General features: G+C 37.0%; 1 protein-coding gene across 1 annotated transcript; it reads right to left on the bottom strand.

Annotated features, from left to right (window-relative positions):
• Window positions 1-40: 40 nt before the first annotated feature.
• LRRC72 (leucine rich repeat containing 72) lies at window positions 41-15,467 on the bottom strand. Its single transcript, XM_052695386.1, is given in 9 exon segments — window positions 41-345; window positions 1,843-1,870; window positions 2,790-2,954; window positions 4,893-4,982; window positions 9,193-9,306; window positions 10,643-10,724; window positions 11,204-11,305; window positions 12,022-12,091; window positions 15,331-15,467. Coding segments are annotated over 9 exon segments (954 nt in total). The 3' UTR covers window positions 41-179.
• Between the last annotated feature and the right edge of the window lie 1,172 nt (window positions 15,468-16,639).

Here is a 16,639-nt window from a genome sequence, read left to right as displayed (position 1 = left end):
TAATATATACTACTACTATACTACTATATAATAATACTACTTTTTTTTTTCTTTTCCTGGAAGATCATTTAATTAGATGCATGTTTGAGTGCAGTTACATTATAGAGATAGTAACTTACGTAAGATGCTTCCATCTACTTTAGACAGGGGAGCAGTGTTTTTCTTAAGGAAGAAAGAAGTCATCTAAATTGGATTGTCAGCTTCTCAGGGGATTCCTCTGCTTTGTGTTTAAGCCCTCTGTCTCGACAGGTGGGTACTTTGTTCCAGTCAACAGAGGAAAATTCCATTATAGATCTTGTCATTGCCCGTAGTAAAACAGCGTCTTCTGGGTTCTCAAATGGAACTCTGCAAAAAGAACAAGACAAATGAACATTATCAGAATGCTCTCAACCTACTTTGGAGTTATTTCACTAAGTGTGCTTTCTATAGTTAATGAAGTTAGAAGTCAGGAGTGAGGATTGTAAATTGTACATTTTTAGAAGGCTTTCTTCTGTTACCAAATTTTAGAAAGCAAAACAAAACCTGAAAAGGTCAGCATTCCAAGATTCTAAGGAAAAAACATGCAGTAAATTATTTAAAATGTATTTAAAGCACTGTTGTCCACTTTAATGTTCTGATTCTTGCAAGTATCCAGTGGAAATCATAAAACTGTGCACTGCATGATTTCATACTGATTTGATGCCCATTAACGCAAACGCAAAATTTATTTCAGTGTGAGTCTTTTAAATAGTGACCATGCAAGAATCCAGGACACTGAATCCAGAAATCTCAGTTGATGTTGTTCATGTGTCCTGATACTTGTGAGAGAGAAGCGGCAGACTTGCAATATCAGTTCCAAATCAACAACCAAAACTTTAAGCTCAGATACAATATTAAAACCCTAATTTGTAAGAACTTATTCCATAGAGGTGTAGCTCTATGTGACACACGGTGCCAGGAAACTAACAGAAACCACGTGCTGTCTCCTTGTCTCCTCTGAGTATAACACAGACTGTCAAACACTTGGGTACCTCACCAACTCTAGGTACCTACACAATTCAGATGGAGTGGAAGCTGCACATCCATTGCATCAATGAATGAACTCCACTGAAAACAGGAAAATCATTTATAAACACAAATTAAGCTGACTGTAAAGAGCTGTACTGAAAATGAATAACTGTAAAAATCAGATTTTTAAGGGAAATCATCATATACAGGCTGTTATTATTTCCTTTAATAAATCTGACAACTATTTTCATATGTGAAACTCAAAAGTCTGATACCTTAAGATTTTAAATATCTTATAAAGATGGCATCTAAAAGTGTCAACACATTAAAATCCATTAAAAACCACCTCAATCCAGGCAGACATCACAGAAATAAGCTTTTCCATTTATTTCTGATGTCGAAATTTTAACAGAATAAAGTTAACTACAGGCTTAAAACATTTTGTTCTATAGCTCTGTAATGTTTTCCAGAGAGTATGTTCTTCTGAGCAACCAGAAAGCAGAATGCTGTCTGTGCCACAATACAGAACAGCTATTCTGATGCTCCAATGCTTCAAGCACACTTTTTCTAGGTATTGCTATTTGATCTTATAAAATAAACAGCACTTTTATAAAATAAATAGCATTTTTATACACCTGGAATACCTTTTCATATCAGAATTAATACAGCAGTGGGTTGGCTATCTTATCAGAATGATACAGCTTCAACTTTTCAACTGTGTGAAACAGAACACCAGAAAATTTGTCAAGAAATTATTTTTACTGGTTTTTTTTTTTTCTGAAAAAAGCACACACACACACACACAAAACAAAACCACAACAATACCAACAACAGAAAGCTCAGAGAAACACTTACTTATTTGTGTGATTTCCAAATTCCCAACCTGTAATAAAAAGTTCAAATTTAGACATCAATGCGCATGCAGCACTTTGATGAACTGAGGATTATCATCCTGAACACAAATTACTTGTTCAAATGAGTCAAAAAATCAGCAGATTTGATACATGTAAAATCTTTTCAAATTCAGTTACTCATGTTTAATTTTCCCTAGACAAACTTTTCCACGCATTGGTTTGTAGGTTTTTCATAGAAGTACATCCAAAAAGCAGACATCATTGTGTTTTGCTCTGGACTGCCTCATGACAGAGCAGTCACAAGGTTATGGGTACTCACTGTGCTGTCTGACAGCAGTAAATGTTTTAAGGACTCTTTAGAAAATGACTTTATATGCTATTATCAGACATCATGAAAATATTCTCAGCTTGGAAAGGATAAAAAGGAATCTGCTTACAAAACTAGGCAAGATGTGCAAAATTTACAACAGTAGGAGAAAATATTTTCTTCAAGAGATCATTTTATAAAAGCACTAGAGGGCATCAAAACTCAAGGATGCTGATCACCAAAACAACATTATGGTGTACTGAGATGCTCTTCAATAAAATTTAAAAAATAACAATATGATATATGTTGAAAAAATAAAATGCTGTTTGTTCAGCTGTTAAAATACTTGTTTAACTACAGGGTGTAGCAGGAACTACAGTTGGACTAGATGATTGTGGTGGTCTTTTCCAACCTTTACAATTTTGTGACTCTATGAACATATTTGTCATAATGCACACAGCTGAGGATTCATTCATCTGCTGTTCTGAGCGCTGCTCCTGGCTCTGCGGAGCAGTTTGGTTGAGTTCCCAATGCATTGATATTTTACTAACTAGGACACCAAGTCTGCATTGGATGAATGAAAAGAACTTCAACTGAAAGCACCCCCAAATGGTTGCTTTTGCTCTTATGGTTATGGATACCTGGGGGCACCACCAGTCTCCTGGCTGGCCGAGGGCCCCTGCTGTGCCTGATGGCAGTGCCTGGCACTGAGTCCACTCTCTTCCCAAAAGCAATCGACTCCACAGCGCTGGACCTTTCACAGTTACAGACAGGAAATGCCAACTCCCTTTCTCTTCGTGTAACTGCTGTTAAAAGAGATATAAAAAACTATTTCCTCTATCAACTAAAAAGGCTGGCACTAACTGCATGCAAACTTCATTTTGTGCAGGTTTATAACAACAGTGATGTAAATCTGCATAATTTCAGAGATTCAGAAGAAGATCACGGAGTGATGCTTGCTACAGCTCTGGGGCACAGCCCCCTCTAATAAAATAGAAGTATTTTGGATGCAGTAGGATCAGGAATTTTAAATGAAGAAACTACCAGACAAGGCTCTTCATTACTACAAATGACATCTACTGCAGAAGTCAGTGAAAACTTGGAACTTTCTTTATGAACAGTGTGAACAAATCCCACTTCAAGGTCAGTTTAATTCCCATTGCTCAATTATGGAGGAAACTGAAGGAGTGCAGTAAAAAGAAAAGCTTCACACTTTCTTGTTTTGTGCTTGATTTCAAAAATAACTTCACATTTTTAAGAAAGAGTTTGAGACTGTAAGTTAAATGAGGGATTTTAACTAATGATATGACCTGCATACTAATCTAAAACTTCAGATAGGAAAAAGGAAGAGAGCTGTAGGTTTAGAACCTAACTCTGGCAGGAACATTTCGAATTCGGGGAGTTTCTAAGTTGTGGTATCTGGGGGACTCATTAGAAAGGAGCTGCAGCATCCATGTCTGGAGGTAACAAAGTGTGAGCACGTGTCCTGCATAAAGACGCCAGCCAGGCCGAAGCTGTCGGAATGTTCCACAGATGGAACATTTTCCATTCAAGATTGAAAGAGGAAATATTTAATTTCACATTACAGTCTTTGTAACATTAAATAAACAGTTCACTAAATAGAACACTCAGGGTACAGCTTGATAGAAATTAATGCTGCAAGTCCTGCTCCAGAGCTGAATACAGTATAACTGTACTGAAGACAGGAGTCCATGGAAGTTTTGTGGAATTGTTTTTAGAACTGTAAAGGCAGCGTGTACTTCCCAGTACATTTAGCTTCAGACAGCCAAAAGTGACTGTTAATAAAACAGTCTGAAGAAAGTGCCCCAGACCAAGTACTGAAGAGGCTGGAGGTACACGGGAAAGGTGTTTCACTTTCCAGTATAGGAAATGAACGTACAGCCATTGGCAGATGGCCACGTGGTCAACCCAGAAGCTCAATAACCCCTAACACAGACCATGCCCATCTGCCAGCTCTCCTTCATGGCAGGGCTGCGTAACCTGCAGCCAAACAGTCATCCTGAGGCTGCTTTCTCAATTCCTGCACTGTTTCTCCCACAGGCTCAGAGCAGGCTTCCAAGATGACAGTTTCCCCTCACTGTTTTCCCATGAGGAGAAAGTCAGGTACAAATCAATACTTTTCTCAGCACTTCACAGTAACGTTCAATCCTTTTGTGTATCACAGCTCACCAAACATCAAAGACACAACCACCAAAGCTGATTTTCTGGCTCCACTGTGGCTTGTTTATTAAATTGGTTTGTCTTCAATATATTTACTGATACATATCTATGTATTTGTTCTCAATATAATTCTTTTCTTTTTAAGACAACAAGTGAAAGATCTGATGATTCATGAAGATTTCCATCTGACAACTTGGTCAGCATGGATGTGCATACATTCTAGAAACACACAGAAACACACAGTTATCTGAGAACATCACACCAAATGGAGGCACGTGTTTCTAAATGCAGGCTTATATCTCTTACCCAACAACATATAGATCAACTACAAGATAACCATACACAATTTAAATAGAAAAAGATGGAAATCAACAGCGCTGGGTGAACCAAAGGGTTTATGCCAAACAAAACTTTCAAAAATGGTTATAGCAAAAGATCTAACAAACTGATATTAACAAATGTACGTAAGAAACGGACAAGAATAATGCACATATCTTTCCAAACTTACTAAAAATCAAAAGCAACAGTCAACACTTTGTGAAAAGAGAAAAATCAATCCTTACGCTTCCTGTCCAGGAGCTGCACTGAAGGGAGACTGTGTATCACATAGAGACGGTAGCCTGCATCATATGCCAGAGGGTTGTGAAACAGGTCTGCAAAATATATACAAAACAATGCCATCACCAAAACTACAAAGAAAAGTAACAAACTCAGCAAGACAGGAAAATTAAAGAGCACTAGTAGACAAAGATTTTGTAGAAAATGTTTTTAACTTCAAATTATTTTTACAGCAGGTAAACAAAGCTTGGTTCCCTTATACTCACAAAATCACTCAATTGAAGACAGACTGCAAGGAACTGGCTTATTGCAGAGCGTGCAAAATACCACAGGCAAGATTTGAGGAAAGGCATCATTGTGCACTCGACGCCTTTGAAGTTTTTTTGTATTTTTTAAGACATACAGACAAAACCGCTAAATACTCGCCTTTGATTGCCTTGAGTATTTTTGGTGATGCCTACTTTAAATTGTAGCAGGTTCTTTGTTTTTTGTCTGATGGCTTAATGATAAGACACAAAATTTGCAGCAGGAGAGAGTTAATTAAAAAAAGATGAGCTTTAGGACTCCTAAGGCTTTATCAGAGCCGATATAAAGGTTTTATCCCTTAAATGCAATATAAAATAAAAATGCTGCATTTTCTGATTTCTCTATGGATTATGAGTTTGAAAAGTGAAAAAGTTGAAGATTAAAATGTATAAAAGGACCTGTGCTTCTGGAAATGAAGTGCCACACACTTTTATTAAGTTATAAGACCCTAAGTTCTAAAAGCCCATTAGCAACTTGACTGAAATACTTATTATGCTCAGGTTCACATTCCCTGAATAACCAAACCTTTGCAACACAGACAAGCATCAGTTTTCTGTTACTGCTTTGGCAAATGTGGAACATCCACCCAACTCACACGCCAGACTTGGTTTGGTTCACGCGAATGACATCTAAAGTTGATTAAAGTAGAAACTGACCTCAGATAAAAAACAAAAATAGAATAAAAAAAAGTTTGTTTTCTAAATTAAAAACAACACAAAAAAAGCTATTTTTCTCTTTAAAGAAATACTGTTTTTCTTCAACAGTACAGAAAAAAAAAAAAAGATCAGGATACCTTAAGATCACAGCAGGCAAAAAAAATAAAGTTAACAGTTTTGACAACTTCTACAAAGATCTACACTGATCTGTTTAGAAAGAGCCTGTGGCCAATATTCCTTGTAGGTCAAAAAATCCCCTGGTTTACCTAATCTTAACAGGTAAGGAGGGCAAGGTGAATGGCAAATAAGAACTCTTGTATTTCAGAGATACTAAAAGACAAAAAAGATTGAGAAATATTCTACAGTGGCTTGTGAACCACAGGATTTCATATTTTGTTCACCAGGCTACATTTGAGTTTCACAGAGTGCTCAGAGTTCAGTGCTACTACCTGACTGTTTGGAGGCTCAGTAAGGCTGGAGTGGGCAAGTGGAACCTTGTACGTGGAAAATGTCTGCTCAGGTATTCAGAGAACAGAAAATGTTTTAACGTTGTAATGAATTTTCAACAAAACCACCATATTCAGGAGTAGTAAGCAGCCCACAAGGTGGCAGCAAAAGAAAGTTCTGTGTTTTTACTGCATCCAAGACTATATAGCCATTTTTGCTAGGAAGCGTTAATCAGAAGTAAGATGATGTGTTTGTCTCATGAGAATGCTTTCGAGTCAAGAAAAAAACACTGTAGCATTCCACAGAGAAAAACTTCTTAGAAACTTCTCTAAAAGCAGGTAGGTTAGTTGTTTGAGCAGTACTAGAATGGTGACTCAAAGAGAGATTTTTCCAAGACAAAGGGAGGAGCTGATACTAAGTTCTTCTGAATCTAGATGCTGCTTGGAGCATGTTCCTCATTACCAGCACTGATTTTTAACAGTATACAAATTTTTCTGCTGCTTGATCTTAAAGTAAATCCAGCCACCATATAGATCAAGATGGTCTTATTTAACAAAACATCTGGAATCACTTTTTGGCTCTGCTTTCTAGTCAAGATAACGTAATTTTCCCTCTACAAATTAGGGATAATGCTTTCTTCCTCCACAGGTTTGTCTCTTTTCCCAGTTCAGAATGTAGGAAAAGAGCGCGCCTACCCTACGCGGGGTAGAAAGGAACTATTGTGACAGAAGCATAGTGAAAAACAAAATAACTTTTTTGAGCAGGAAGATGTTATCAGATGTGGACAATAAATCAGTTGAGGTAATGTGCAGAGTACACAGAAATCTTAGATTCCAAGAGATGTAGAACAAGGTGAGCCTATAAAGAAACCCTATGTATCTCCCAAAAGTCTGCAGTTGTGAGCAACCCATCCAGTAAATCTTTAGAAACTGACTGTTTTCAGTAAATGCATGATGAAAAATGGTGTTATGCTTCAAATCCTTAGCAGTGCAGTGGCCAAAAATCACAGGAGAGCTTTAAGAAAAAAGAAATGCAACATTCTGGTAGCTGAATATTGCTCCCAAAGTGAACGACAATAGTGTACCAGACTGCCTCATTGTAACAGCTCACAGGAGCTACACAATAATAAAACATTATTATATATCCAGAAATTCTGTTGATGCTTTGCAAGATATTTTGAAAATCAAATTTTCCAGTGATAAAATAAATAAATTAAAAAAACAAAAACTGCCTCACAACAGTGAGAAGCTTCCCATTTCCAAAACACTTTTTATTTTATAAAGATGGATCACGGGCACAGGCCTTTTTGAAGTTACACAGCTGAAATGCTGTGCTCACTTCCCAGTCCTGAATACTGCAAGCAGATGCTATAGTAATACAATTTGATATAAATCACTTTTAAAACACATTTTGTTCATTTCTTGCTGACCTTTATTTCAAATATGATGAGGCATTTTATTAAACTAATAACTCCTGGCAATTTGGGAACTCATTTCTATTAAATTTCTTTAAAATAAAGGCATTAAGGTTTTTTTTTTTTTTTTTTTTTTTTTTTTTAATGATTGTAAAGGTTAGAAGGGAATGAATACCGTAGAGTATTACACTTCTACCGATTTATTGTCATTTCTTTGAACTGAAGAGCCTTTTTTTAAAAAGTTACTCTAAATAATTGCTTTTCCATAATGGTGGCCAGTCCAATATTCATTCAGTTTTCACAGAGTCTTTGTGAACGTCACTCATAATGACTCAGCAGCACTGTAACTATCTGCTATTCCTCTCTATTTCCCACAGTTAACTGCAATGAGCACAGACTCCCTGTGCTTTCTGAAGCTCCATATTAATTGGTAGAGCTATAACATTCAATTCAAGTGACAGCACCATTCATACATACGATGTCTGAATCTGTCTAAATCTGTCCAGACTTTGCCTAATCACTTCAAACAACTGCATTCTTATGTGAGCTCTTTTTCATTCCTGCACATAATGAAAAAAGAAAAAGAATAATTTTGCCAGCACGTTGTCTTCCTAAAGACTTGGTTTGTTTGTGAATTTCAGACCAACATCAATTTCAATTAAAATTGTACTCTGCAAGCCATTTTTTCCTTTCCTGTGATCAAGGCAGTCAATTTTTGAATGTGTAAGGAGGTATGGTTTGATGATATTCATCTTCAGTGATTGCGACAGCAAGACAAGAAACTTGTTTCCTGTGTTCTCAAAGTACTGAGAGATTGGCATGATCTATAACAATATTCTCTCAGGAACCATGCACAAAGAATTCCCATGCTTTCAATAGCTTAATAGCATTGAATTCTACTTTCCTGTAGGCTGCTAGCTTAGTGGTGCCAGCACCATCTTGTATAATGTAATTTAAAACTTCATTTCCATCTAGTATATCAAAATCATGCCACTTAGATACTATTATATCAGAGTATGTTTATTCTCAAGACTCTAAAAGCCTGTATTTTCTGCATCTTTCTGAGCAGATTCTAAGTTCTACAAAGAATATGATTAACAAGACAGGAATTTCTGTTCCATAACCTATCACCTTCCTTGCACTCTCAAGAACAGTGACACCAGTTTCTCATCTCCCGTCACCTCCATGATAATATCAGCACTCTCCCATTTTCCCCATACAAACAGGGAGCAGCACATGGCTTTGACTGCCTCCAAGCTACTTAAGCCAAAGGCTGGTTAGCTATCAGCCAAAAGCTTAGTAGCAGTAGTCTCTACGAAATTTTCATGTGTTACAGGTTGTTTCTATCAAATTTGGTTGAAATTGATAATTAGCTTCAGAAGCTATTGGCAAGTGATGCACAAGCAGACAAGAAACATATCCTGGTAAGATATTCTTAAAAGCTACTGCTCACTGTTCTGCAAAACAAAAATAAGGTATTACTTAGGGTCCGCAAGCTTATCATTCCTTTTAATTCCTTCACTGTTTCACCAAGTTGTTTCAACTGGTTGTTGTGAAGCAACAGAATCTGTAACGAATGCAAGTTTTTCAGAGCACCTGAAATGAAAAATAATTATTCTCATTATACATCATTACATTTATCTAGATAATTATTTTGTTACATTGCACGCTGAATTTTACATTCTTGTTAAAATTGCTCACAGTAGAAAACTCCAAAAGGAACAACCTCCAGAAAGAGATCTTTTCCCAGGGGCAGTCAGCCCTTAAACAGGTCTAGGAGAGGTGCAGCCAGGCTCCACCCCTTCCGGTCACACAGCTGAATTGCCTTCACCTGTGGCTGGCTCCGTGCTCCCCTCAGGTGATCAACCAGTGGCTCAGGCCACGACTCAACAGTTCCCATAGACTCCTATATCTCAGTAATCTTTAATTCCACTTCCTTTTATCCTGACCTAACATTGCCTTTGCCTCTCAAGCAATTCATAGATTATACCTATAGAAAGTAGTTCCATTTCAAGCTATTATTAATGTATGAAGAAGTTATCGTTTTCCAATTTCTACACAGTTTTTCTCATCCACATTTCTCTGCTAATGACCCCCACACTTTGCTAAACCCCTATGTTGGTATCTACTGTAATGTCTCTTCTGCCTAAATATTTTTCTTTCAAACATTCATTTTTCCACAAGATCTCGCAGAAACTAATCAACACAATTTCTCATTTTAATAATTTATAGGAACTGATAAAAGTCAAATATTAATATTTCAAAAATCTAAAATTCACAAATGTGTTGATATGCTTTGGCCTCTTCATTCAGAAATTCAGTGGTCTGGCACAGCTAGTTAAATCTACAAGAACATGCGAAATATATACAGATTTATAAGTAACAAATGGAACTTTGTGATAAAAATGTTTTTCTGCAAAACACTTCTGATTATAAGTGTTACTACACAATGATGAAACTACAGGAAATGAGACAACTTATTAATTAAGTCTCTTTCATTTTCATGCTAAGTCTATCAGCACTACAGTTTTTCATCATCTAAATATGAATGGCTCCCAGGAGATTCTTCTATCTGCTTTTTCAATGCCTGGTCAGCAACAGAACTGCAAATCATCCAATAGAAAAACAACTTCAAATATTCATTTAGAATATAAGATATGGTCATGCTGGATCCAAAATATTTTACAATTGCCTGATATTAAAGTGTATGATATTTCACTGCCCTCAAACCAGCACTTGATCTGAACTTGTAGTCTATTGCCACTCAAGTATGCTGGAATAAATCAAATTCCTAAGAAAATAATTAACATTTATGCATATATGTGAGCTTTCAACCATTAACTTACTGGCTGTCATTCACTGTTATAAATTTGAATGCCAATACACAAAAAAGAAAGTACAGCTCAGCAACCTGAAAAGGGAAGATTGATACCTGATATATCTGTGAGTTCATTGTTGTTGAGGTAGAGCTCAGTCAAACAGTAGTTTTTTTTTAAGAAACTTAAGTCTTGAATCTGAAATTAGAGTTAGAAAAACTATTATGTAACAGTCTAAATTTAACGCTAGAGAACATAGCCTTTTAAAAACTGTCTTACTATAGGAAGTTTTTAATCTTGCAGTCTTGATATGAATGCAAGGTTAATATGTGGAAGGGGATGCCTATCTGGCCCTTGAAACAGCTGAGAGCATTAATGTTGCACAGCTGCTTATCCTTACAGTTTAAACACAAAGACAACAAATAGAATTTGATTCCCAACACTATTTTGATTTCTGTAATGTAATTTGCTGGTGCAGGAATGATTTTAGATCTTGAATTATACCACTGACTTTAAGACAAACGTGTTTTGCTCTATGTATCTTCTGAAAGTTGAAAGGAAGAGACAAAGTAAGTTTTCCTGTTGGAAATTAAAAGTTACTTTAAGGTTCAGAAAAACACGGCTGAGTGAAAATAGCAATCTGAAAACAGACACATTCTTTGCAGCGATTACTGTACCTTTTGTAGTGTGGGTACACACACACCTGTAATACAGCATGGCATTTCTCCATCTTTGTCATATTCACAGTCAATAGGCTATTTCTCCTTACTCTTTAGTGCCTTTTAGAAGTAAAATGGAAAGCCTTATACTGTGATTTTAGTTCAACCTCTTTGCATATCCATGGTTTTGCTTTTCTTTAAGAACAGTTGGATAACCACAGGTCTTTCAACAAAGCTGACATAAGATGCTATATAATTGATGTTAGCCTGGGGCAGCAGATACGCATATACTCCTCAATTACATGGAATGTAAATTTATTTTTTTCTCTCCTCACAGAGCTACTTATTGACCTGAGCAAGCACTTCTGGTGTTTTAAGAATTCATGTCCTTTGTGAAAGTCATGTAAATTACTGTATAGTAAGGAATTTAAAAGCAGGTTAGAAAATAGTATCTTTTATAAATTTCCCCTTTTTAGTAAGGTTTGGATTCAGTCAGACACTTGGTAATTGTTGGCTAAATATTTGCAGATTTCTAAATCACACAATCCTCCTACTGCTAAGTAGCTGATTTTTTCTAAAATACAACATGCTGAGACTTGGTTGAAAACTGTAGTGTTCGGCTATTTTTACAGAGCATCATGTTAGAACTCATACAGGACACAGTAATTATGATCATCTAGACTTGCACAGGCGGAGCATGTGCAGCATACGGCTTGTGGAATTGTCTTAGGACCATACTGCAGAACTTAATGTGGACATTGTCATACTGAACACTCTCCTGGGAATGTCCCTTAATTCAAACATATGTAGGTGACACTACAGCTTTATTACATTACCTTATTGTTGTTAATCCACAAATACCTCAACCTACGAAACAGTGACAGACTTGGAATACTCCTTAGTCCTCTAGTGGAAAAAAACAAAGTGGTGCTTAATCACTTGGTAAGCAGTGTGATTTCTGGTAGCTAATATTATGTAAGCACTAAAAAGCAACAATTCTGTAGAAAACAAAAAAAGTACAAAAGGGAGAGATAACATATGCATGATAAAAGTGAAAGCATAACAAAGCAGCAAATGGTAAAGAAATGGGAACTCAGTTATACATTAATTTCTTCTTCCATAAAAGCATATATTTTTTAGTGAATACAATAGTTCATCTACTTTGCAGATGGAAACTCTACTGAGAACACAGAAGGAGGATTTTTGCATTCTGGGGGACACAAACATAAAGGAAAAATGTTGTGAAAGGACAATATGGATTCCTTGGCCATGGTGCTAAGAGAAGGTAGACAACAAGCACATTGTTGTCAATTCCTTATCTTTTTTATTAATGCATGTTGTGAAATCTTCTGCCCTTCTTCAACATTTTTCTCGTATAAACTTAGTATTCACATTCATTAGCAGTCTTGTTTTAAATGAATACCTTGACTGAGGTTGGATCTCTCTCCCATGTGCTTGTAGGGATTTTAGTTTGTGTACCTTGCACTTTGAAGCTGAGCTTGCTGGTGTGCTCTAAATAACAAATTACCTACTAACCAGAGAATATGGGTGAGCTGTTGAATAATTTTCACTAATTGTTGCTGTTTTTCACTGCTTTAAATAAATGTTCTTGATTTCCTCTCAAATAATTGTAGACGATCTTTACCATTTTAATTGATATAATAAAATTTCCATGTCAGTTTTGAACATTCTGGTGACCAGGGCCAGTGGTCCAGAAAGAATTAACCAGATTGGTAGGAATTAATCTCACACCATCAGCCTAATCCGCTCTGCTTGTGTTCCAGCTGTGAAGCTATGTCCCTCTTCCCAGGAGTTTTGTGTTTTTTCTCCAGGAACCCTTCCAGGAAGGAGTGAGCACCTTTTCTATCTTGCCTTTGGAAAAAAAAAATACCAGGAGCAAACACCACAAAGTTGATGTGATGTATTTTAATTCATGCATTTTTCTGAGCACGAGCTTATCCCAAGCAGCTGCTCTGTATAACTGGCTATTTGGTCTCCTCAAATCACCTCTAAAAACTAAGTCTGCAAGACTATTTTGTATATATGTGTTTATTTTGTTGTCACAAGCAAATACATTTCTGCAGGTAATAAAGATAAGTGCATGAGAGCTGACAGGAAATGCAGAGCTCTTCCAGAGTTATTTTTTTCTTTTTTTTTTTAGTAGACTTTTACCTGTATATTGCCAAATTATGTTTCACATAGCAAAGCCAAAATTTCCCAATATTTTTGTCACTGCCATTCTACACAGGTTTACATTTTAATTGGCTTTACTCCATTGTAACAGCCAAGATGAGGCTGTCTATCTCCAAGTTCTAATCTGTTGTGTTTTTTTTTTCTTTGCAGTATTAAGGCATTTAATTTGCCCCAGGTAGAGCTTAATTTCTCTAACATTTTAGAGGAGCACGTCCCTTTCTGTATGCCTTCCAGCCTTTGCATGTCTCTTACAAACTGATACTTTCTGGCCTCCAGCCCTCTTATCCTACCTACTGCTAAGTTAATCAGTTTTCCTAGGATGACAGCTTTCAGTGACCAAATGTAAACTTTTTGACATGCCTTTAACAGTAGTGGTTTAAAAGTAAAATTTGATTCCTTCAAATTTGAATGACTTCAATTATTTTTTTTTTCACTTTCTTCCTACTTTAGCCAGTAGAAAATTATGTCAAATTAACACTTGAGAGAGCATATTCTGATACTGAGATTGGCTGAGGTTCAAGGTAATTTGGGATAGAATAAAAGACAATTCGTTCTCTTCAATCATCAAAGAAACAAGCTTGCATCATCTTTCTCAAAATGGTTTCATGGGAAGACAGATCACTTCTATATCTGTCTCCTGATTATTTCTTTCTATTCTTTTATTCCTTCTTTATTCCATAGCAAGGAGTATTTCAAAGCCAGCAAGAATATACTTTTAAGTATTTAACATCAGAAAATACACTTATTAAGACTCTACACACCATCTCAGTATGTATATATCTTCCTTACTAAGATTTTCTATGCTTTCTTCTTTCTAAAATAAATGTTATAATAATTTAACAGTAACCAGATGTTTCATACTTTCCTTCCACTGTTGAGTTTTGAATTCCTTCCTGGTGTTAATCAGGAGATGTGCTAAGGGGAGAGACTTTCAAGGCCACCTTCCACGAAAAGCAAACGAAATAATTCTCAAATTCCCTAACACCTGTTTTGTTGTTGTTGTTTGTTTGTTTTTTGCATTCATAGGATTTAGAGACCTTGAAGGCCTCATGGCTGAATTATTACACTATGTTAGCTCTTTACACGATATCAACAGCACGAACTAGACAGAGCTGTGAGGCTGCAGACAGGTATGCAACACTTGGAATTGTGCCCTGGCCAGAAATTCAAAGTATGCTTTTCAAAAACTTGGAAGTATGTCCTGTCATGTATCCATCTTTCTGGTAGCCTCTCAGCATGTTCATCCTACAGCTCTATCAACCCAGATCACCCACAGGTTCATGAAAACTTTGCCTTCCTTTCCTTCACATGGTTTCTTCTCATCTGCCCCATCTCTTCAGCTGCTTCACAAAGCTCCCAGAGATCAGTTCTCTGATCAGTGCTGCCTACCTCAAACAGCTCTTGTACTCACTTCATGTTGCCCTGCCCTCCCTTCAGTTCTTAACAGCCAAGATGCAAGTAATATCAAAGGTGCTACCATTTAGTTCTGCTATTGCAACAACAGATTTCTTCAGGGAGGTCAGAAAATTGGCAGATCTCAGACTGGGCAGGTCCTGTGTTTCTTCATTTGCTGTTTTGATACTCTTTCCACCCAGACTTACAAGCCAGTTAGAACAGGTAGAGATCAGCCCATTAAGCTTCATGTCTCTGTTCCCTGTGGTAGAAGTTCATGCAAAACTCTGTGAACTTACAGACCCTCAAGCAATGCTGGGTTGCTAGAGAAGGACCGCGTGCCTAGGGCTGAGGCATTTAACTACTTCACAGCTCATGCAGCTCTGCTCCCTGTGTCCCCATGTTTCTTTGCCATTTCTTTTTGCACAGCATGCACAGACTAGGTGTAAAGCTGGTATTTCACATATAAATGATGTTCAGGGACAGTTACAGAAAGCACTGTGGTTACCATGTACTGTGTGTTCCACTTCTAGTAAAAGTCAGAGAAACATTCTACTTACTGTCCAGCCAGATACAACACCAAGACATCCACGTTCCTCTTAAAGCCACAGATCTTCAGCTGTTTCTCTACTGCCTGACAGTACACAGTACATTTTTAAGTACAAGATCCTGCATAAGTCATTACATTGTCACACATACATATTCAGGCTCTAAATTAATGCACATACCAAAGTTAACCTATGAATCATGGCCCCTCACAAACTATAGCAAAATATAAAACAAAGAAATATTAAATTAATAGTTTCTACTTTAAATTGATAAAAAAAAGACACCAACAATCATGTTACGCTCACTCTAGATTTTTGTTTTTTAGTTTTTTTTTCCTGTTGAGAATCATAGTTCATAGATGTGAGATGGCTGTTCAAAGAAGGGGCTCCTCAGCTCATGTCAGGCAAACTGTACAGCTGACCACCAGGAGAACAGCTTAACTTGCAATACATTTGCAGATTTATTTTATGCACATGATTTTTTTAAAGTATGTATTCAGAAAACTGTATACTTAACTTTGAAAAACATAGAAGTAAATGAAATGTTCAGAGCATGTTAGTGATATGCCATAATTTGTAAAGGCAATTCTTTTAACATGAGTATTAAGATCTCAGTGACAGCAGTTAATAAATGTTGTCTCCACAGAACAACATGGGGTTAGTAATACTACGCCCAGCATCAGTAAGATTTTTGCTTACAACACAAAATAGCAAATTGTTGAGCTTGTTTAGTTTGGATAAGAGAAGGTCCCTGGGAGATCTCCTTGCAGCCTACCAGTACTTGAGGGGAACTTACAATCAGGAAGGGGAGTGGCTTTTTACATGGTCTAATAGTGATAGGACAAGGGGGAATGGCTTTAAAGTAAAAGAGGGGAGGTTTAGGTTAGAGGTAATTCTTTATTCAGAGAGTGAGAAGGTCTTGGCAGAGACTGCTCAGCGAGGTTGTGGATGCCCTATCCCTGGAGGAGTTCAAGGTCGGGTTGGATGGGGCCCTGGGCAGCCTATCTAGTAAGTGGCAATCCTGCCCATGGCAGAAGGTTGGAGCTTTGAGGTCCTTTCCAACACAAGCCACTCTGTGATTCTATGACTCTATAAAATATTTTCGCAAATACAAAGCAGCTTCCAAGTACTGATGGTATGATTAGAGCAGCCTGTACTAGCTGCATGATGAGTCTGTGTAGCGTGTTCTGGAGCTTAAGATAGATTTGGGTGCAAACACAAGTGCATGAAACCTGCGGTACTTTCCCAGGGGATCCAATGGGGCGTTTGGTGTACACTGACTCAGAACAGCCGGTGGCCGGACATTTGTCCACAACTTGAT

This window comes from Tympanuchus pallidicinctus, unplaced genomic scaffold (genome assembly GCF_026119805.1).
Source record: "Tympanuchus pallidicinctus isolate F22 unplaced genomic scaffold, pur_lepc_1.0 scaffold3, whole genome shotgun sequence".
Classification (NCBI taxonomy): Eukaryota; Metazoa; Chordata; class Aves; order Galliformes; family Phasianidae; genus Tympanuchus; species Tympanuchus pallidicinctus.
The sequence above is the reverse complement of the archived record's forward strand: the minus strand, read 5'-3'. Positions and strand labels throughout refer to the sequence as shown.